Source organism: Rhynchophorus ferrugineus, unplaced genomic scaffold (assembly GCF_030347505.1).
Source record: "Rhynchophorus ferrugineus isolate W39M unplaced genomic scaffold, kcgeb_rfMv2 rfM2, whole genome shotgun sequence".
In the NCBI taxonomy this organism is placed as follows: Eukaryota; Metazoa; Arthropoda; class Insecta; order Coleoptera; family Curculionidae; genus Rhynchophorus; species Rhynchophorus ferrugineus.
This window is the reverse complement of record NW_027472581.1, coordinates 9,897,018-9,922,469: the sequence shown is the minus strand read 5'-3', so window position 1 is coordinate 9,922,469 and position 25,452 is coordinate 9,897,018. Positions and strand designations below refer to the sequence as shown.

At 31.2% G+C, this 25,452-nt stretch overlaps 1 protein-coding gene across 2 annotated transcripts in view; it reads left to right on the top strand.

The window, feature by feature from the left end:
• Positions 1–25,452, top strand: part of MICAL-like (protein) — a 168,282-nt gene that overhangs the window by 83,386 nt on the left and 59,444 nt on the right. For both annotated transcript variants that reach the window (XM_076393896.1, XM_076393895.1), the window contains one exon: positions 14,044–14,231. In XM_076393896.1, the coding sequence (XP_076250011.1) occupies positions 14,044–14,231 (188 nt within the window). The remainder of the gene's footprint in view (positions 1–14,043; positions 14,232–25,452) is intronic.

The window sequence follows — 25,452 nt, the reverse complement described above, 5'->3', positions numbered from 1 at the left end:
TATAACTTAAAGTTTATGCCTTTGTTTATATTTCAACTTTTATTCATAGTAATTGAATACTGAAACAAAACAATTGTTAATAATGTTCAGTTAAAGCTAAACTTTTCAAAATGTTTACCTTCTTGTTCACTATTATTCACATTTCTTGTACATTATTATACTTGTACCCTATATATTGTCTTGCTCATACTTTCTGTCTTTTAGTTTAATATGAAAATTAAGGCTTTGAAACCAGGGCCACCATTCCAAAACCTTTCACAGTTTCGTGAGACAACGTAATATTTTTTGCTGGACAAATATTTTTCTAGATAGGGTAATAATATCGAGAAATCTCTCACCAAAAACACATTTTGAATTAATCGAATAATTTAATAGAAATATCGCTACTATTCCCTACCTTAGTTATTTGTTTTTTCTTAAGATGGAATAAGGAATTTCGAAGGAAAAGTACTTCTTTAAAGACAGTTATTTTTCTTTTTTTTTTATATGAAAACTATTAATATTAATAGAAATAAATATAGAAAAGATAGCAGTAATGGAAAATTAGACATTCAAGATTGATATAAAATCTGAAGTAAAGAAAACTTAAGATGTTATATGTTGATGTCAAGAATAGCTTAAAATAATATCGTCCCTCCCTGAATGTTCCTGATAATAAACATATTTTATACAAGACACTAACTATGCGCCGTGTATTGTTTTATATCACCTAGTGATAATTTTCACCACAAGCCTACGTTTACACAATTTATGTCTGATGGAGTATTTTATGATAGGCAATTTCGCATTACAGTTTCTGCAGCGCTTGCAGAACAAGTCTCCCTGTTGTGCCAAACTTGGTATCAAGTATTTTATTGCCCATTGCATAACACCAAGTGGCTTCCTTAAATCCCATAATATATTAGAAACAAACGCCGTTATCCTAGCGCGGCGATATAAAATACCACCAATAGCCGTTTGTTTACTGGTTTGCTGTTTATGAAACAATATTCGATTGTATTTAACTGTTTCAGTTTGTCATCCTGAATTATTTACTGTAACTGGTAGGTGGTCATGTCTAGAATTGTATCAAAAGAAAACAACTGTGTTAACAAATTTACGCATATTATTTCAAAACTTCTGTAGAGCAGCTGCACTGCTACTCTAAATATAAATTCAAACAATTATTATTCCCAATTAATAGTTTTTTTCATTGTCTTATTAATTTTAGTTTATAGGGTAGTGACAAACCCATCGGATACTTGGCAAGAGAGGTAATAAGCGCAGGCTCATACTGTCTAAAGAGTACTCAATGATATACCAGTTGGGAACGGTACTATTGTTGAGATCAAGTGTCGAACAATTTCTAAGAGACATGAACATTGTATTATTGTAAATGTATTGAAATATTTTATATATCTTAAAATATAGATGGCAAAATATATTTGACAGGGTTACCTTTACACCGCCAATAGTAACTACAATACAGATAAAGAAATTTATATTATATAAATTTGGTGATGGAAGTTTTATTTTAACAATAGGTTTGACTTTATCCAATACTTTTACACAATTTTTCTTCGTTTTACAGTGGTTTAACATATTAAATTCTTTCAAATGTCTAGATATTATTTCAAAATAAATGCTTTATACTATTATGTGCTTGGTTACGTTTACTTCATTTGGCTTCAACAATAACATTTGGATCTATACTTCTTTAACCTGGTGAAGTATAATCAATTATTTATCAAGACACCAGATATTTGAAACATACAAAACACTTACGTCATACAGAAATTTTGATCATTTTGATGCGCATTTAAAATGACATTAGTTTGAACATTATTTTTTTCTCTCGAAGTAATATGTCTTTTGTTTAAAATAAATACTTAAAAAGGTTTTGAAGTAATTTAAAAAACAATGTTTATATTATTATATTTAAATATTTTTAAATAATTAATTCACGAAATAGTACACCAGTCTATGTTATTAGTTAGAATCAAATTACTTTTCTTGTTTTGTAACCATGAAATTTCTCAATTTCCTTAATTCCTTTTTCTCGCTATAATCTTATCATACATTTATATATATATATGTATGTATGTATGTATAAATATGTAAAACAAAAGTATCTGCAGAACTACTTGTTTGAATATATACATTTGTTAAACTTTCCTTTCCTTTGTCTATTGTATGTCTATAATATTTGTCTCCTATGTATAATTGTTACCAAAGATCGAAATGTTTGATTTCTTTCATGTCTAATGATCCATTGGTTGATTATAACTGATAATTCAATTACCAACAACAATAAGTCACCGCAAATAGTTCTACTTTTTCGGATGATTTTCTCAATATTTTTAATATGGCAAAAAATAATAAGAACAATTATAAACAAAGGAATTGGCGCAAGCACAGTTAAAGTAATAGAATTAATATGGTTTTGTAGTTTAGAAAAAAATTAAGTTTTAACTGGTATAATTATGGTGCTTTAAAACTTATGCAAGAACTTGTTGGCAATAATAAATTTTATTCTGTATATGTATCTTAAATTTCTGCATTATACTATATAATATCCACGTTAACCTCAATATACAGATCAAATAAATGATCCTTCAGGATTAAATGGTACAGTAAGATGCGCACTACTAAAAGCAATAGTTGTTAGAATATTTGTTTGAAGAAGGTACTTGAAGAATATTGTTTTATAATTTTTTTTGGGTTTTTAAGTCATCTCCAAGGATTAACCTAATTTTAGAACCTAAGTATAGAAATTAGGATTGATTAACACTTCTCATAACTGTTAACTTTCTTTAGATACACTAATTACACTTATGAGTTTCGCTCTAGATTAAATGAAAATTCTACATTTATTTGCATGAAATAACAGTTTTCCATTTAGTGTTTTTGAGTTATTCTAATTGCTTTTATTTTTTGTTAACTAAACCGAATGAAACTGTTATTGCAGAAGTCTACTAACGTCAATTGAATGCACTAAACGATCTATCGTTGAAAAAAGGCTATTATTATTATTATTTTGACTAATATACCAATTAAAATGTTTAAGGTACATCAAATAGTTCAATGTTAAAGTAATTGAAAGGCTTCTGATATTTTAATAACCATATAGTAACATAAAGATTTTTATCATTCAATGACTTCAAGAACGTTGTGACTAGGCACAGAATCGCAATTCAACATGATTTGGTAAATAAATAAAAAATGCACTCATTATTATTAACACTTGTGAAATTATACAATTCGTACTAAAAGGAATAAAATACAATATTCAACACTTAACTGGTATTAAATGTCTAATATCTTTTTAATATTAACTTTTCGAACAAAAAAGCATAATAATACCAAGTAATCAAGATATAATAAACCAATAAATGATTAACTACGCAAACAAAAAGCTTAATTGTTACAATTTAGAAAGATACAATTCCTTGTTGCTGTTAATAATAATAAAAAGAATTACACCAATAAGACCTATAATAGTTTATATCTCAAACCGAGCAATATTGCGACATAAAATATATGTCAATTCGTTTAGAATTTTAAATTGTCCAACAGTACTTATTAAAAAGTTATAATTATTACGTATTAATCTCAATACGCCTATAAGCTCTAATTCTCATTTTGACTTTACGCCAGCATGGGGTTTGAATATCATCCAAAAGCAATTTATATTGATGGTGATGGCTTCATTTAAATTTGACTACAAGCCTAACGGGATACAATTAATTGGAATATATTGACACAAGTTTTATTCTACCAATAACATGAAAGTGACAGATTAATAAAGGCTAATAATATTGTCTATACGCATAGTAAGAAAATTGCTAGGACATTATTATCTTTTTGATGTAACTTTGTTATATTTTTTCTATTGATATATTCCCAGTACGATTTACTTATTGCTATTTTTACCATTTATGTTAAGGATATCGACATATAAATAATAAATACACCAAAGTACAAATTAATTTTATTCCAATCAGTTATTATTGTATCACACTGAAAAACTCTTAATGGCATTTCTCTTTTTTCCATATTTATATAATCTGTACAAGAAGAATTTGAAAATAATTATTAGCTTTTATAATATTTAAAGCAATTTACATTGTATCTTAAACAGAAAAATGTTTGTAATGTTTAAGAATAATTTTAAAAGAAATAAGCATTAATAATGCATGATACAATTATTCGAATGCTTGAAACTACTTTTACAATTCAGCAAGATGAGGCTACAACACACCCAGCTCGTTCAACAATTGAATTATTTAGTGACGTTTTTCACGAAAACCAATTTCGCGAAGTAGCGATTTAGCATGGCCTGCCAGATCTCCGGATTTGATAGCACCAGACTTTTTCTTATGGGGTTTTTTAAAATCAAAAGTTTATGTGAATAATCCTCAAACGATTCAACATCTTACAGGCAATATATGTCACTAAATTGAAGAAATTCAGCCTCAGATGTTGCAGGACGTCACGAAAAAAAAAAGACCAAATGAAATTTTTATGAAAACTATTTATCCTTTCTTAGAATAAAGTTAGACGCATTCAAAATGGTAGAGCGACTTTTGCCGCACGTTGTCTTATATTTTCAAAATAAAAATGTATTGAAATATTAAAAAAATATCTTCAATTTAATCTAATATGAAGGACTAAATCTCATTGGTATTTTTTTAATTTGGCCTTCACAATGTGATACATTCCTGATGTAATTGCTTTGATATTATTTATACAAAGCACCGACATTGTCAGTTGCTTGTAAAAAATCATACGCAGGTGTTTTTATTAGTTATGTCTTTACATGAAATCAAAGGATAACAGAAATCTCCTGTGAAACAGGAAACACACACACACACACAAAGAGGCCCACTCATTGTTCTAAACTTAAGATATTATCACCTAACATTTGCTTTTTATTTATTTATCTCTGTATAGATTAGTTTTTTGGTAGTTATTTTTTGATTGGCATATACTGTTTCCGCATACAACAGTTATATTTAAGTTTTTTTTTTACATTACAATAAAATTATAGAGAATTGATGTTCGTAGTACTTGCCACTGCTAGATCTTGAACGCTGAAGGAATTTCTGATGGTACATTCTACGTATATTTGTTTAACTGTGTTGTCTAAGAGTTTTGCAATTTAGAATAGTGAGGTCTTTCTTTGAGGAATAGTGAGGTTTTCGTTCTTTAATAGGTTTTACTAATATTTATGGACATAAATTATAAAATAAGTTAATAATGGAATAAAGAGTTTTGGGCAATCTAACTGTTTAATTTTTAATTATATTGAGGAACATTGATGTATTTATCTTGATCCGAAATTTTTCCACCAGGATTCCATATCCTATATAATATTTCAAAAATGACTTTGTGGATGTCGTGTAACGTTATTGCGTACCTAATTTATTAATGTATGTTTGATAGCCATTTGCAGATGTTTAACTCTCCCAATTTTGACAAAAATGGATTATTACACTTACATTATTTTTTTGGGCAGAAAAGCCAACGCCGAAACCAAGGAAAGGCTTGATAAATATTATAGGGACTCTGCGCCATCAATTTCAATAGTTAAGAAGTCGTTTACTGAGTTTGTTGTCCCAGCATCAGTATGCCTTACATTCAAGGAAACCAAACAAAATCGCCGTAGTGGATCGTCGATAAAATTCATTGAGTGATAGTGGATGAGAGGAGAGTGGCTGAAGCTGTAAGCATCTCAACTGAGAACACCACACTTTACACAGCATCGCATTTTATGAATATTTATAAAAGGCTATTATTCACTATCGGCTATAGAGACAACCTCTTCAAAGGTCTCGCCTCTTCAAAGTAGTGTTTTTTTGTTCAGCCGCAATCGATGGATATATCTCCAGAGATCAAGGAATAATCAAAATAATGGGTTTCTCCAAGTGAAGGAAACTGAAGAATGTGGTGCGATGAAGTGGTGGCACTCATATACATTAACTTGGAAAAGAGTAATATAAAATAATCAGAGCTTTTGGAGCTTTTTGAAGCAAAAATAACTCATTTTATGACAAATACCATAAATTGGGCTAAGGGAAGGAATAAAAATATTGGAAACATGCTGAATTAATTGTATTGAGAAATAAAAGGCTTTTTTGTCAAAAAGAAAAAAACGTTTCAATTAAAAAGTCAGTTTTTTCCTTCTCTGTTGTATGCCATGACAATATGTTTCAGAACAATAAGCCACTGTGTTGTCCATCTCGTAAACTCTTTGTTTATTATTTTTCTTTTAATGAGAGAGCTTCCATCTGTGGACGCAGCTCCAATCCCTCTACGTTAATTTGTTGCTTAGGCTCGGGATGCTTACAGCCTCAGGTGCTATTGTCCTTCTCTTCCACTCACCGTCAATGCCAACCGGATTGTATGTTTCGCAAGTCTCCTCTGATACTTCATGCTGTGCTGACATATTTCCTGCCTTACTGTTCGCACACCGAGGTAGAGACACATATACATAGAACAGGTCAATTGAAAAGTCTCTGGCCTGACACATAGATGGCGCTACTAGAATTTCATTTCATACTCGTTTCATTTATTAGTTAGCTTTAACCCTTATAAGGTGCGTGTATAAATTTGACAGCTGTTGGATCATTAGTTTGTGAATTACAGCATTTTGAATGCTTTTATTTTGTGAAAAAAAGGACAAAAAGGAATTTTGTCTGTTGATAAAATATTACTTTTTGAAGGAAAAAAATACAGTTGAAGCAAAAACGTGGCTTGATGCCGAATTTCCGGGCACTACCCCAGGAAAATCAACCATCAAGGATTGGTATGCTAAGTTTAGACGTGGTGAAATGAGCACCGAAGACGGTGAACGCAGTGGATGTCCAAAAGGGGTTGTTACCGACGAAAACATTTAAAAAATCCACAAAATGATTTTGAATGACCGTAAATTGAAATTGAATGAAATAGTAGACACTCTAAAGATATCAACTGACCGTGTACATCATATCGTTCACGAATATTTGGGTATGAGAAAGCTCCTTGCAAAGTGGCTTCCGCGCGAGCTCACTTTTGACCAATAACAGCGACGAGTTGATGATTGAAAAAGGAAGGACCATCAACAGCAACTATTACATAGCGTTATTGTATTGTTTGAAGGACAAAATTGCCGAAAACTGCCGCATTTGAAGTAAAAGAAAGTGTTGCTTCACCAAAACAACGCACCGTGTCACAAGTCAATAAAAGCGATGGCAAAAATCCATGAATTGGGCTACGAATTGTTTCCTCGTCCACCGTATTCTCCAGATCTGGCCCCCAGCGACTATTTCCTGTTCCCAGATCTCAACAGAATGCTCGCTGCGAAGAAATTTTCATCGAATGAAGAGGTGATCGCCAAAACTGAGGCCTATTTTGAAGCAAAGAACAAATCGTACTACAAAAATGGTATGGAAAAGTTTGAGGGTCGCTATAATCAGTGTATCACCCTTGAAGGGAATTATGTTGAATAAAAATACTCATTTTGGCAAAAAAATGTGTTTTACTATGGTAGTCTGGGGACTTCTCAATTGACCTGTTACACTAAATATATTTAGCTTTGAGGAATATTGAGCATGTTCCTTAAAACTTTGTTCTGGGATGATTTTAATATTTCAACGTTGCTGTTGCTTTCTGGGCCCTATAGTTGAATGCCTTATGTTCAGATTAGCTTGATGATGGATTTTCAATACTAACATTTTACACAAATAGAAGTAGCTGTTAGCAATTAATTCACTCTACGTAGCCGGATGTCGTGCTTCTGCTGAGTTAACCAACGATTCAAGTACAGGCCCTAATATTTTGCATGATCATCTTGGATATTTTTGTTGTATAATTTTATCTACGGGCAGGTTTCTCTAATAAGAGTATAAGTAACATGTGCGAACTTGGTTTGGTTTGTCTTAATTCTCCAATAGTTAAACCGTTTCTCTATTTTATTCATATGGAATTAGAGTTGAAACGAAGCAGATTTTGGGTCAGTATGTACTGAGAGGACGGTCATTGTGTCCTCACCAGTTGAAAGGTCAGCAGTTGTTTTTTTTTTCATAATAGAACTGGCGTATTTTTCTTTCGTTAGTCAATACCTATTTCTTAGGTCAACACTGTATCTTTTTCGTTTTTACTTGAAGAAAAAACAATGCACAATTAGACAAATTATTCAGGTATATTTTAATTATAGTCATGATGAAGCTCATAAAATTAAATTGGTAATAAAATTAATGCGACAAAATATTATTATACAGAAAAAAATGTAGGATTTCTAGGAAGAAAAAAGTAAAATTAATTGATTTCAATTTATTCTTTTTTCAAACACATCTATTAATATTTATTGGCGGAAAAATACTTACAAATGAGTGTGCATTAATAATTCTGCACTTGCTCCGCGGAATACGTTACGTTTATTGCACACAAGTGCCTCGTCCATTCATATAATACTGATTTATGTCGTGTCTGAAAAAGTGACATTTAAAACGTACAGATAGTCAACTTTTTTTTATTGAAACAAGTGTTCGTTTCACGGCCACCTAATAAGCTCCTATTAACATGTGTGGCAATACATTTTATCGATGTACATCTGCGTTTTTCCTGTTGCGAAATACACACCCGCTTTTTAATATCATTTCATCGATAATTGGCAATTTGATCGGTCGGATCTAGGCCACGTTCATCAAACGTATCATTAACATCGACCACAAATTACACAGTTTATTAAAATTATCCTTGATTCCGATTGGAAATCGATGCCCAAGGCTCCGCTGGACCCACAATCGACTTGAACAGTCACGGATCGTTTATGCGCATCAGTATTCCGCGACATTTTAAGATAAACCCGAAATGTTGGTGTGACTATTTTCGTATAGACTCACCCGGTGTGAAAAGTGAAAATTGACGACCTTCATTTTCCATGTACGTAGAATATTTGTTGTTTTCCTCGTTTTATTGCTGGTCATGCCTATCTAAAAATATGTAAACAACGTATTGAGAAACACTTGTTTGTCAAGTCTTCTTTTGTTTAATGTGATTTATATGTATAAAGGAAATTATCATTTTATGACTTTTTGCGTGAATCGTGTTTGTTAACAATAAAAAAGATACGAGTAAAAGTGAAAGGATATGAATAATGTTAATATATATATATATATATATATATATATATATATATATATATATATATATATATATATATATATGTAGACTCGAATATTTTTCGGTTGTTGAAATCTTTTTGGTACATTTGATTTAAAAGGAATGTTTGATTTCTCATTTTATTTTATTACTTTATTATTTTCAGAATATTATTTGTGATATTAATATATCACATTTATAGTACATTTTTCATATTCCAAACATCCATTTTTTCTCAATGATAATGAGTAATTAAGTTACATTAAAACTTCTCAGCTCATTTTACAAGGGAGTACTCATATATTTTGATTGTGTTTTTCTATAAATTATATGTATTGAGCCTATAAATTGGTTATGAAGTATTTTTTTTTAATATTTGATAGTCTCCTTTTTACCAACCAAAGTTTATCTGGACTGGACCTACTGTTTAACGTGGGCTTCGAACCACGGTCCTCGGCATTAAGCCTACCGCCTGGCGAATGACCAACTTAGAAATCATCCCAGAGGACATCCGGTTCTACCCAGCCTGGTTACTGGCGTAACTGGGCTATTAAACAATCACAAACAAGATTTTGCGACCACACCCCGGCAGGATTTGAACCTACAAATACAAATGGACGAAAGATTGGAAAATTCAACTTAATAGCTCCAAATCTGTTCATGTTAATTTTGCATTGCGGCGAAATAATAAAACCTTAATTATATCACTCAATGGATGCCCGATTCCTCAAGAAGAATCAGCTAAATACCCCGGCATCCATCTTGACGGTAGACTAAATAGGAAACATCATGCTACACAACAATCAATACACGTTAGAACCAAAATAAAACAACTATACTGGTTAGTCGGAAGATAATGTCAACTTGATCTAAAATCAAAGAGATTTATCTATCAGACAATCATAAAGCCAATTTGGACCTATGGGATGCAAATATGGATCTGCACTAAAAATTTAAATTAACTAGTCATCCAACGCTTTCAAAACAAAGTTCTTCGATTAATTACCAATACCTATCGCTACGTAACCAACGAAGAACTGCACCATGACCTGGAAATCAAATGGATTTGCGAACTTATGCAAGATTTCGCCTTAACACGAAAGAAGGTTACTAAATCATACTAACCTGGAAGCAATAGAACTAACGGACAACGCGCAGGATACCAGAAGATTGAAGTGAACCAAACCATACGAACTTATATAAAGTAATACTTATATAAACCTTTACTGTAAACTATAGCTTAAGTTATTATAATTTTATAATTGAGGGATACGTATTGATGTATTTATCTGGCACTCATCTTGCTTGTGAATTAGTCCAAGTACAAATGAGATGTAGTAATAAATTAATTTATAATTAAGATTATACTAAGCATATCTAATAAAGATGTTATAAAAAAAATTTGTTAATTTGTATATCTAATCATTTTTTTGTAATTTCTTATGCAGAAGTTTTATAACAAATTGATCGCTACTACGAAACTACTTCGTATGCTAATTGTGAGCAATGAAGGGAATTTTATTGCGACGACGCTAATAAATCCCCTATTAAAATCAATTAAACAGAACCAGATTTATTTCGTGAAACACATTATGGGTACTGATTCATATAACGTCTTTAATCTACGCCAATTAAAACCTAAGTATTTTTAAATAATTTTTTGTGATTTCCAAAGCAGTCATAGTTAATATTTCGTTATCTATTAACCGATGTAACAATTAATCTAATTAAATAGTTTCTGCGAAATATGAAATGATTTCATTCAAAAATAAATTCGAATGATTTCGAAAATGAGTCTCTCCTTGAGAACGAATTATAACGGACACGCTCTGGTTTATCTCAATGCTGCTAGCAGACACAATGATGACATAATAATAAGTAAAATTGTTGATGATTGGTTTAATATGATGCGAAGTGAACAATTTGAATTTGTAAAACAATTACAGTAAAAATTACGCTTTTTATGTGTTGAAAGTGGATTATTATTGTTGTTGAAAATCAAAATCGTCGTAATAGTTTCGTGCTAGTCATTATATATCATTAAAAATATATGACCTATCCATAAGCACTGCATATTTTATAAGTAGCAAAAAATATTTATTTATTACATTGTTACTAGTCGTTGACGACTAACTCACAATTTGTCTTTACAGTAACTTAAATCTAGGTATATGTATATATATATATATATATATATATATATATATATATATATATATATATATGTATATATATATATATATATATATATATATATATATATATATATCTAGGAGAACCCATTAGCTCTATCTTAGTCTCTGGTGTAATAATATTTATGTACTATGCAAGATGAAATGGTTTGATTCTTTTAAGTATGTGTCCTATTCTGATGTTATCCAGAGTTGTAATACTTCTATATTGACATGAAAATGGAGTGCCTCCTCAGGTCTCCTTCCAATTCTCTTAATATCTTGAGTGTAAGTCGGTATCTGAAGGTCTCGTTGTAAATATCTGGGTGCGCCTACAATACTTCCAAGACTTTCTTCTGGAAAACTTATATCTATATTACCTTACCGTTTGTCCATATGGGTTTCAGTACTTTAGTTTTTTCTATATTTAATCTTCAATTCTTTCAATTTCTTCTTGACAAAGATTGCGAAGTTTTGCATCAAGATTCATTTCAAGATACTTGTTTGACTCTAAACAGTCTGGCTATAATATAAAATATTAATTGTTCAGTTTGTTGTTTCGGTAATATGTTGTATAGTTTATGAACAAGGTCGTCATTCCATACCTTATCGAAGGCTAATGCAACATATGCTTTATTATGAGCTTCATAAACTCTTTCAATTACATGAATGCTTGTTAATATACCCAAACTGATATTTAGGTATTAGTTTCTTCTATAATACTATGTAAGTCATAGAGATCTGCTTTCAAAAAGTTTCTGTTACTACTGTAAGTGTTAGTATTCCAATCAAATTCAGCAATAGTTATTAGTGGTTACGACATCAACATGTCAGTTATGAACAAAAAACAGAAAATTGTACCAGTAGGCCAAATAAAGTATTTGCTAGTCTAGACACTGATTAACATGGCTCCATCAAAAAAAAATATATTTCCGCTAATATTTTTTGTGACAATAAATAAATATGAACAGGTGATCTAATCTTACAGCGAAAAGGATTACACATTATATATCACTACTTGTCGGCAAATGAATGAAAATTATAGTATATTAGCAAATATATATTTACGAGTAATTAATATTATTTGTTGTTATTATAAATTTTAAAATAGTAAATAATGCGCATTATTTTTAATACATATGTAAGGCCATAATTTATTATTACAATTTGATTACCAAATAATATTATTCTAAACTATTTTTTCTGCAATGTTGTGTTATAAACACCTGAACAAACACAAAATCAAATTAAACTTAATGAATTGAACATACATTTTGGAGAAGTTATATTGGTTCAACATTCATATACTGGTAAAATCAATGTTCATAGCTTCATTTATATTTCGTAATCCTCATATACAGGGCTTAGCAATCGACTGTAAGGCTATTGTTTCTAATTCACCATGATATGTTAACAATATTTCGCAGTACCTTGCTGTGACACAATGGGTAAATATTGTTATCGATAGTTTGAATTTATCCACTAGTGCTATTTTATGATTACTAATAGTCTTCATTTTGAATTCATCACCTCATGAGTTTTATGACCGAGGAAATCGACGGAAATCCTCAAATTTCAAAGACACGTACAATGTTTTCACATATTTTTTTATCTAAAATAATCAGATATTTGTGTATAATCTTATTGCTGAACTGATGTGTTTCATTGTTTCTTTATTCCTATTTTTCCTCATACGGGCTTCACCTTTACTCAGCTTACCCATTGGAATACTTAATAAAATAGCTGCGTAATTTATTGAGTAAATATCTAACGCTAAAAAAAGAAAAATAATATATCTTGAACAAAAAATTTGAGCAGACTTAAAAGAATAAATAAGGTACTCACTAAAAAGTAAAAAATATTCAAACTTAGATTTTTAGAACAAAAAAGACGTTTTAAAATAAAATATGTACATAATAGTCGTTATAATAATTAAATAAAAATAAACAAAACTATACAAAATAATAGTATAATTTTGTGACATACCCAAAATTTAATTACGAACAAAACAAATATAATTTGTTGCTCATACCGATCAGTTGATAGTAAAATAATATTGTAAATAGATAAAAAGATTTAGGTAGGTATTAAGCTAAAGTGTGTGTATATAGTAGAATATAAAATACGTGTAGTAGAATAAGGTTTTTGTTTATTTTTATTTAGATATTATAACGATTATTATGTACATATTTTAATTTAAAACTTTTTTTGTGTGTATTTAAAATCCAAGTTTGATTATTTATTACTTTTTAGTGAGTTCCTTATTTATTTTTTGAAGTCGATTCGTATCATTTCGTATTAACTATATATCTATAACTATATAACTATATATCTGACTATATAACTTATATATACTGTAATTCACTAAGAAAGTTAAACTACTAGAAAGATAATTTAAAAAAACTTAATCCATCAAATTGTAAGTGTTGAAAGCATTTTTATTTTAACACGACCTTGTTCATGCGCAACAACACAACTTATGAACATAAAAAAGTAATTATTCCCAGACAATGGTATTTTTTCTAATTTAAAATAATCAGATACACTTAGTTCGTTTGCCATTGTGATCTAAATTCCGTGGAATTGGACCAGAAAAAAAATTAAAATCCCTTTGCGCTCTCGAAGCCGAGATTTATCAGATGGCCCGGTTAGTGGCGACGAAAGTTACCGGATGACCTTGAGATAAATCCCGCCTAACGAGTCCATTGTTCCGAGTTTGATTTTTTATTTTTGTCCCGTTCCGTTGCAGAGACTTCGATAAGCTGAACAAGGACGACATATATCACAATAACGAGCTGGCTTTTCGGGTTGCCGAGCATCATCTGGGCATTCCCGCGCTGCTGGAGGCCGAGGACATGGTCGAATACGAAGTGCCCGATCGTCTGTCCATTCTCACCTACATGTCGCAGTTCTATCAGACTTTCGAGGTCCAGAGAGGTAAGTCGCTCATTGTTACATGATTAGGAACAATCTGATACGTTTATGAGGCATGTCCTTGATGATACAGTCTATCCAAAGTAGCACTAAACTCACATCATACCAATTAATGGTATATAACGCATTTTAGTTTATTTTAGCTTCGATAGATAACGACATTATAATATAAATAAACAATATAATATAATTAGAATAATAAAAGTAATGAAAAATGATATAAAATATAACTTATTTTAACATTATTGTATATTTAATGCATATATTATCAAAGGACTTAAACTGCAGTTAATTAAACAGCAACAATAGTTTGTAGGTTAGAGTTATTAACCTTGAACTCTTTTCTGAACTATCTATGGTATGCCCTGGAGGCTTAATCCACCTAATTATTAAATGTACATCTTACTAATGTATTTTATTTTCATTAGAGAATATATATACCTTTTTATGTTTTGTTCTTGTTTTATTCGTGACTATATTTTCTCGTCAAATCATTATGATATTACTATATTCTCCTTAGTATCTTGGGTTACTGCCTATGTACAGTTTCCTTGATGAAATTAGATTTAATCACTGCATTATCTTCAATGCATTTACCATATCTGTAAAACAGTTAATATTAATTATCTCCTCGTACATTTGAACCATATGCTCATATATGTTCTAAAAAATTACACACATAAATCTATGCACATGAATCTTTCACAATACGATTTTCTGCAGTGAGCCTATATTAATTATATACTCCTTTAACCTTATTTTGTTTTTACTTCTTACCTTTAATTATTTTCAGTTTCATCGGTCTGTCTTGGCATTATTAGTTTTATATCATAATGCCACATCCAGAAAGTTCTTTCACTCACTGTCATATTCTGAGTCACTATTCAATTCAATAAATAGGCTGTTGATTTTCAATCTAACATTAATCCACAATTCCAGCATTTGTCAATTTCTTCTTCTCCAAACCGAGGGGTGTTATTGCAGACAATCTTTTCCACATATCCAAACAGTTCTTGCCTGTTTATTTCTCTCAAACTGCATATCTTCTGTAATAATTCTTTACCACATCCCATAATCCATTTTCAGAATAAGTTAAATACAATTTTTAACAAACCTTTAAAATTGGTACTTAATTTTGTAGGTTTATCAAGAACATCACTATTCTTTAAGAGATTTAGAAAAAATACATATTTTTTGTAATTTTTTTTTTAAACATCGGAAACGATATATCGATATTTTTTTAAATATATACTTATCAGTATACAGAGAGCTGTATATTCGTAAGTTTTCTGGGAGTATTAAATTGTTATTATATCGAGACCACAATATCAAAAAAAAACTACTTTCTTTATTCATATATGTAATATATTGGTTTCCGAATAGATAATTGGGACGAATACCCAACTCATATTCAAAATCAATTGGCAGAAAAGTCGAATGAGTCAGAATTTGTGGGCCCTTAAATGGGAAAGATGCAAAAGATGAGAAATGAGAAGTCACATAAATTGAATTTTATGCAGTTAGAGATTAGGAATAAGATATTTTTGCAACATGTTGAAGACACTCTTCAGGCCTAGCTGCATCCGATTACCATCTTTTACTGTTCTGAGGAACTGTTCTTTTGGAATAGCCTCCTTAATTTTTCATGAGATATTGACAATATGTGTAGAATCAAATGGCCTATACTTGATAAAATACATTTTAACAATTCATCGTAAATAACATGTTTTCGTTACCGAAAAAACGGAAGGAAATTACTGACATACCTGATATATTCCTTGTCGATAGTGATGAAATACAGTGTTTTCTTCATATTCTATTCTTAGTATTTATGAGAATAAACCGCAAAATACTGGTATTTTGTGATACTAACATGAAACCTAACTAATTCAATTATATTACACATAAAATGTGTAGATGTTGTCTGTTTTGTACTATTACTGTGTGAATTATAGTTCCATTAAATCTGGCAGAAACTAGTTTAATAATTAGATGTAATTTCATTTCTAAATAATAATTTTCTAATATAATGGGTAGTTCATAGTTTAATTTTTTAATTTTTTTCACATAGTTTCGGTTTTTTCTGTTTCTCAAAACGAATTTATTCATATATATATTTCATTATTAGTAATAGCATTTCTCAGCGAAAAACTGAGGGTATAAAATGAGAAACTCGACATTTTAATTAAATCATTTCTAAATATTTTTTTTACATATATTAAATCTCCTTTTACCAACTATGGGTCTATGTGGACTGAACCTAAAGTTTAACGTGGGCTCCGAACCACGGTCCTCAGTATTAAGCCTACCGACTGGCGAGTGACCAACTCTAGAAATCATCCCAGAAGACATCCGGTCTTACCCAGCCTGGTTACTGGCGTGACTGGGATCATCTTCCTTGTCGGATTTTACACTCTTGCCTAGAACATTCACAAACTTTAAACAATCACAAACATAGATTTACGACCATGCCCCAGCAGGATTCGAACCCTCGGCTATCGCAACAGTAGGAGGATGGTCCCATCGTCTTTACCACTGTGCCACCAAGCCGGTTCTAAATAATTTAAATGTCCTTTATTTTATATTGCATTTATAATTTTCGTATTGTTCGATGGTCCTTACAAAAGCAATTATGAATTTATAAATTTGAATGAACCTACTTGTTACAGTTATTATATAAAAACAAAAATCCATCCATCCATCTAACAACAATAATAAAGTCCAGTGACATAAACTCTTGTGATTTCGTTATTTATTTAATCGTGAACATAATGTTAATGTCTAGTATAATGTGTAAATAATAAGAAACAACATGGATTTAGTTAAATACTGTTCTTATAATGATTACAATGCCGACGGTATTGTATTAATTAAAATTAATCTGATGTGAATGCTACGTACGTTGAAGAACAATACTTCCTGACGTTCAGGACTCTTACAAGATCATGAAAGCTGGTTATCAATTAACACTTTCTCTTAATTCTACAGTTTGCAATTATACAAGAAAATCGTGTAGATATAATTACGTTTTAAAAATATTAATATCGAATTTCTTATGCAAATTTAATTAGGTTTCGTAAGTTACAAGAACGTACGCTTTTAGAACTTGAGGTGATTATTCTTCATAGTTACAAGTATTTGCAATATTTTACATTTAATTGATGATTTGTGGTGTAAAGTTTGTTGCAATTGGTATTTGCGTTACTCATACGGACATTGTCTAAATTCTTTTTTGGAAAATAATTGATTTAATTCTGTAGGTTAAACGGATATATCCACGGCGAATTTCGTATTTTACTAAGACTTCATCAAATACCAGAAATATAAAATGTTACTATGGCTACATTTAGTGATGTTATTGCGATACTTGCTATTGGAGACAACAGCGAAGAAACAAAATATTGAAAAGTGCTAGTAACTTTATTTTAGAGACTATGTAAGAACAAGTGAGTCTTCCTAGATAAGTATCTACTTTTAAGTGACTATAGAGATAAATTGTAAGTTAGTTGGCAGCGACTAGTAGTAATATAATAATGAATTTACAAAAAAAATATGATTGATGTACAAACAAAATAATTTTTCAGGTACACATATAACCATAGGCAACATTTCAAGATTTAACTGTTCTTATCGTTAAGTTATTTTGTACATACGTCATCTAATCTGTGGCGTCGCAATGTTGCCGCATCAACTCTGAGTTTTAGTTTAGTTTGACTTTGACATGCAACAAAATTCTAGTTTAAATAAAATAATGAAACGAAAATGTTATATACAATATTTATATATTTATTTATATATACAAATTTTACATATACAAATTATATTTATATATACAAATTTTATAGTTTATTTTAACATTATAATATATCTAATGCATATATTATCGAAGGACTTAAAACTACAATTAAGAACACAGGTATAATAGTTTTTAGGTTAGAGTTGTTTTATTATATTTCCATTGAACTTTTTTTCACGCCACCCATGAGGTGCGTTCTAGGCACGTTTTTATTATGTAGTAGCGGATGCCTAATCCACCTAATTAACAATTATATATCAAAGTAACGTATTTTACTTTCATTCGAGAGCATATTTACTTTTTACGTTTGGTTCTTGTTTCCTTCTATGGTGTGTTTACTTGTCAGGTCATCTTGATATCACTGTATTGTTTATTTCTTCTGCTACTACCTGTATACACCATTCTTGATAAAGTTAATCACTGAATTCTGCCTAACGCATTTACCAAAACAGTTAGTTTTCATCCTCTACTAGGTTTATATTCATAATGTTTATTACCTCATCTGTTTTTTCTATTAAATACTTCACTGCACTACTAGCTCAAATGATTTGATACTTTAGAGTATATTCCCTTCTCGGGTAGTGCAATAATTTGGTATTAACATGAGAATAGAGTCTCTTTAAAAAATATCTCTTTGCGTTTCTCTTTATTTTTTTATTTTTAGTAGCAATAGGTATATGAAGGTTTCAATATAGCTAATCATTCCTATAGTATATCTTTGGTACATCTACCATTCTTTTTTGGGGTACATACCCACAACTGGACTTCATAGATCCATATGGGTTTTAGAATAGCTTATATGTTACAACAGCAACTTATTATATCATAGTTCTATATTCCAGTTCCAGTTCCTTTCTTTTCTTTTCTATTGTGGCTATATGTTTGATAATAAGTAAATTCAATATGCATGGATTTGCTCTGGTTAACTTTTCTTTTCTTGGTCCAGTTATCCAATTCTTGGTAGCCCACTATCATCAACAAATGTAGCCATGATGACATTTTCCATTTGTGGTACAAGACATGTGTAAAGTAGTTTTAGGTAAAGTTTAAAAGTTCAGTGTGCTGCGTTGGTAACATTTTCTGCAGTTTGTCGATAAATACCGCTTGCCAACCCTTCCCGAAACCTTGGGCTGCATCTAAGGATATAGCTGTGTGGACTTTCTTGCCTTCGTTGTTTTCTTCTATGATATCTCTTATTCTACAATTGCACTTAGTCAATTGTTGAATATTTGTTCATAACTCATTGGTGGGTATTACATTTTTCTATCTATAATACTTTCAACAGTAGTTTTCCAAATAGCCTTGTTATTACTGGTTACAGTGAATTAGGTACGTAAGATTTCAATTCACTTAGCTCTCTTTCTGGTTTAACGACCATAATAATTTCAGTCATCTTTCAACCGTTTGGGACATATTTTAGCCGAAATGTTGCATTGAACAAAATACTAAGTATAACAATGCCTTTTCTTGGTTGATTTTGCAGAACTTATATAGTTATTAAGTCATAACCTGAAGTTTTCTTCAAGTTGACGTCACTTGTTATACCTCTCATGACTTCGTTTGACGTAACTGGATGAATCGTAGAATTTTTGCAGTCATTGAATGGCAACTTATATTTAAATTCGCTTTCATTTGCTTGGAAGATTTTTTCTATATGGTTAAAGAATTCTTCAGCTTTTTGTCGATTACTGTGTGCCCAATATTGAGTAAATAGTTAAATAAACCTAGACAAGAAGTTTTGTCGATATTCTGCATTGATCAAGTTCATGATTTTAATAAGGTTCTTTCTTGATATATTTTGCAGCATCTATCTAGTTATTGTAATTTTGATAACTCCCTTTGGCATGACTGGATGAATCTCAGTAACTACACCGTAACTTGTATTCAAATTCACTTTCATCTGCCTTGAAAGTCTGTTGAACGCCAGAACTGATTTGCTTATTTTTTGTTCTGGCTTTGGTTCTTGGCCAACCAATTACTGAAGAAGTCGATGAAATTACGCTATAGAAAAAACACGGGCTATAAAATAGTTTTGATCCATTTAAACGAAAGTGGATAAGAAGCTATATACTTGGATTCTACGTGAATGAACAGTGAAGCATCGTATGTTTATAATTTAATGAACCGAGCTATATTTGAAATACCGACGGAGCAGTGTTTGGAGATGGCCAAGCGTAATAAACCCAAGTTTTTGCGTCGATATGTGACAATGGATGAAACATAGCTCCATCATTTCACTCCGAAGTCAAATCGACATCCTAGTAAACAAAAAAATATGTTTTGCTATGGGACTTTTCAATTGACCTGTTATAAACCTAACATTATGAATATTTTCTATGGATTGTAAGATTATAAACTATCTCTTTATTTTATTCTTGTATTACTTTTTACTCAATCCTATGTTTTTGACCAATATTTTGTTCAATCTGTGTCACTGAAACGACAGACTGTTCTTTGCTTTATGTTACACTGTTAATGGTTAAGAATCGAATAATTCCAGTCATGAGACAAAGAAGAAAACCTATTTCATTGTAGTGTAATACATGCGTTACAAACGCCACATTTTACTTTTAATTAACCGTAATTTCAAAACCGCCAGTTTGTAGAACACCTCACAAAGAAAGAACACGTCCGATGACTAATAGATATTAAGCTCGGTTGAAAAACAAACACGGCTCCGTGTTCCTAATGATCCATGGCGAGGAAATCAAGCCGAACGAGAGAGATATATCATAAATCTAAGGTGATTTTTGCCAAAGTCGGAACGTTTTGATTCCGTTTTATTGCCGGCCGAGTCGTACCGCGAACAACAGTCGTGACCCGCTTAGAAACGAACGATTCCATCGACCCAAAAATCTAATGGCGTAGTTTATAGCGTTCAGGTTTGCGTGAAACTGCTCGGCGCGGAGAGATTCCCTGTTGTTCTGAGGGAAAACTGCATAAAAACGACAATAAAACGATCTTGATGTATGCCGCCGCGGTTCGGTGAAAAAACACTTTCCCACATTAATTTCTGTGCGTGATCAGGACGATGCACTGACACGAAGATGAGGAAATAATTACATAACGTATACGCGAGAGGTCGCTGTAGAAAACGACGCAACATTTGATGTTTATTTATAATTAAATAACCATGCGGAAAGGAAAAACAATAACATTTTCAGTTTCTCGAAAACAATATTTTCAGATACCACAAATTGTTTTGTAGATTATTATTTTTAATTAATATTTATGTAAGAACTAGCCTTGGAAACTATCGACCGAAAACAGTCGAAACTGTCGATAGTGAAAAAACGAGAGACTGAAAACGAAATATACGAAATGCACGGTTCGACCGTTTTGTTCAATTCGCGATGTCAGACGAAGATGTACCAACCCTTTCCTGTATAACTTGTGAGAGAGGAAAGGACGGAGAATTTTTTGGAGCAGTTAATTTTATATGTTCTTATATTTTCCAACGGTAGTATAAGCGAGACGCAGATGTACTCATTCCTTCACGTACTAACTTTAAAAAAGAAAAGGGGAAAAAGTTACTGAATACTATTGACATGCAATTAATAATTTCAGTTTAAACGAAGCAGCATTACTGTTATATTTGAATGTTCTGTGGATTCGTAAAAAGGAATGGAATTTTTTTATGGAATGGAATAATACCCCAAAAATGTTTTATCGTATTTTAATAAATATAGACAATACAATAGAACTTAAACAAAACCTAAAAACTAAAGATGAACAATAACCATAAATACTAAATAAAAATTAAAGATACACCTAATCATAAAAAAACGAATTCATGACATAATTACAAATGATCGCACAACAACTACTAGAGCTTTTTTAAATAACGTAAATGTTTTATTTATTATTGAACGGAAATATTTCTTAACAAAAATAGAGAGACTAACCGAAATATTACCTATTATTGCCTTAAAAACAGTCAAAAGTATTTTACTATTTATCATTCACAATTTTAATCTTTTTACCCTATTACATTAGCAATCTTGAAAAATATCGTTTCAAAATGCTGCTATATTAATATACAATATATTGTATGTATTGTATGTATTGTTATTTCAAGAAAACTACCAAAAAAGTCATAAAACTATATGTTACATATAAATCTATGTAAGCATAAAATTTTTTATTACAGGTACTTTAGGTACATTTTTGTCAAGCTGGCGACTACGAGACAGAGCCAGAACGTTAAAAATCAGTCGAATGAAACTAGTGGAACCAAAAATAGTAACTAAAAGTACACGACTGAAAGAGTCGATAGTATATAGTAACAAAATCAGTCGGACCGAAAATAGTGACTGAAAAAATAGTCGACTGAAACCGTCACTGGTAAAAAGTAGTAAAATCAGTCGAACCGAAAATAGAGACTGAAACAGTCGATAGTAAAAAATAGTCAATTACTAAACAGTCGATAGTCGATTTCAGTCGGTAGTTCCCAACAGTAGTAAGAACTATTGTATTGTCTAAATATATTCAAATATTTACCCAACTTTGGGCACACAGTAATCAACAGAATGTTGTAGCATTCGCTGGCCATTTAGAACAAACTTTCAAAGCAGATGAAAGTGAATTTGAATACAAGTTACCGTGTAGTTACTGAGATTCATCCAGTCATGCCAAAGGGAGTCATTAAAATTACAATAACTAAATAGATGCTGCAAAATATATCAAGAAAGAACCTTATTAAAATCATGAACTTGATCAACGCAGAATATCGACAAAACTTCTTGTCTAGGTTTATTTAACTATTTGCTCAATATTGGGCACACAGTAATCGACAAAAAGCTGAAGAATTCTTTAACCATATAGAAAAAATCTTCCAAGCAAATGATAGCGAATTTAAATATAAGTTGCCATTCAATGACTGCAAAAATTCTACGATTCATCCAGTTACGTCAAACGAAGTCATGAGAGGTATAACAAGTGACGTCAACTTGAAGAAAACTCCAGGTTATGACTTAATAACTATATAAGTTCTGCAAAATCAACCAAGAAAAGGCATTGTTATACTTAGAATTTTGTTCAATGCAACATTTCGGCTAAAATATGTCCCAAACGGTTGAAAGATGACTGAAATTATTATGGTCGTTGAAACCAGAAAGAGAGCTAAGTGAATTGAAATCTTACGTACCTAATTCACTGTAACCAGTAATAGCAAGGCTATTTGGAAAACTACTGTTGAAAACCAGAAGCTTAAGCACTAATCCACCACCACATAATTTTAAATGATGTAATTCTAAGAATGATGCAATGTAATTCTTTCTTTTAGATATATCAGTATTTTTCGACATACCTAATAAGTCATTAGAAAAGTCCCCAGCCTGATACATAGATGGCGCTACTAGAATTAAATCCATATGCTTTTTAGTTAGTCCTAACCCTCAAAAGATGCGCGTATAAATTTGACAGCTGTCGGATCATTAGTTTGTGAATTATAGCATTTTGAGTGAAGCAAGTTTTGTTATTGTGAAATAAAATGGATAAAAAGGAATTTCGCCTGTTGATAAAATATTGCTTTTTCAAGGGAAAAAGGAATGGTATGCTAAGTTTTGACGTGGTGAAATGAGCACCGAAGACGGTGAACGTAGGACGCTCAAAAGAGGTTGTAACATTTTAAAAAATCCACAAAATGATTTTGAATGACTGTAAATTGAAATTAATTGAAATAGCAGACTACTCTAAAGATATCAACTGAACGTGTACATCATATAATTCAGTAATATTTGGGTATGATAAAGCTCTGTGCCGAGCGAGCTCACTTTTGACAAAAAACAACGACGAGTTGATGGTTCGGAGCAGTGTTTGAAGATAATGCGTGATAAATCCGAGTTTTTGCGTCGATATGTGAGAATGGATGAACATGGTTCCGTCATTTCACTCCATAGTTCAATCGACAATCATTCGAGTGGATTGCATACGATTAAACCGCTCCAAAGCGTGGGAAAACACAGTCGGCTGGCGAGGTTATGACGTCTGTATTTTGGGATGCGCATGGAATAATTTGCATTGACCACCTTGAAAAAGGAAGGACCATCAACAGCGACTATTACCGTTTGAAGGACTAAATCCCCGAAAAACGGCCGCATTTGAAGAAAATGAAAGTTGTGCTTCATCAAGACAACAAACCGTGTCACAAGTCAGTGAAAGCGATGGCAAAAATCCATGAATTGGGCTTCGAATTGCTTCCTCATCCACCGTAATCTCGGATGATTTCCTGTTCTCAGATCTTAAAAGAATGCTCGCTGGTAAGAAATTTTCGTTGAATGAAGAGGTGATGAATGAAGAATGAGGCCGAAACTGACGCCTATTTTGAAGCAAAGACAAATCATATTAAAAAAATGGCATCGAAAATTTGGAGGGTCGCTATAATCAGTATATCACCCTTGAAGGGAATTATGTTGATTAAAAGAAACTAATTTTGCCAAATAAATGTGTTTTACTATGGAAGGCCGGGGACATTTCAGTTGACCTGTTATTGATTGATATTACGAGTAACTAGTGGTCAAAAGTTTTCATTTCCACTTTATGCGACGGATCCAAAACATTAATTTTATTCACTAGATTTTTACATATTTTTAGTACTGACATTGTCAATCGATTAAACCTGTCCATAATCAATTTAGTTTGAAATTTAGTTTGAATGAATACTTTGTGTTAATTCTTCATAGATTTCAACATGTCAATACTGGTTTCGACGTTTTAAAAGACTGACAAAAAAAATTTAAACGAGGATTGGCATGTATTACTCGATGATGATTCGTATAAAATGCAAGACAGATATGCAGAATTGTTGGGAGTAACACAAGAATAAATTTTCAATCGCGTGAAGAACATGCTCTGTATTTGGTGGGATCAGCTTGGTGTGGTAAACTATGAACTGCTAAATCCTAATGAAACCATCAATGGGGATCGCTATCGAATCCCATTGATGCGTTTGAACCGAGCACTTCACAAAAAACAGCCGGAATACGAGCAAAGATACAATAGCGTTGTTCTTCAGCATGACAATGGTCGACCACTTGTTGCAAAACCGGTTAAAACATATTTGGAAACATTAAAATTGGAAGTGATATCCCATCCATCGTATTCGCCAAACATTACTTATTACTACTTATTCAACTATGTATCGATAATGTATAACATCGATACATTGTATCGATTTTTCTCAATAAAGCTGAAAAAATCCTATAGAACTAATTTATTGACGTAATATTATACTTACGTAGTTTATCAATCTGTGTTTCATATTATAATATATATTTATATATACAATAATATATTTAGCAGAAGTTGCAACAAGAACTGTTTCTTTACTTCAAAATATTATATAACCACAACGACCTACCGAAAACTCATTTACATTTCTTGATTAAAATCGCTATGATCAATAGTTTATACACATTTTTATCAGAG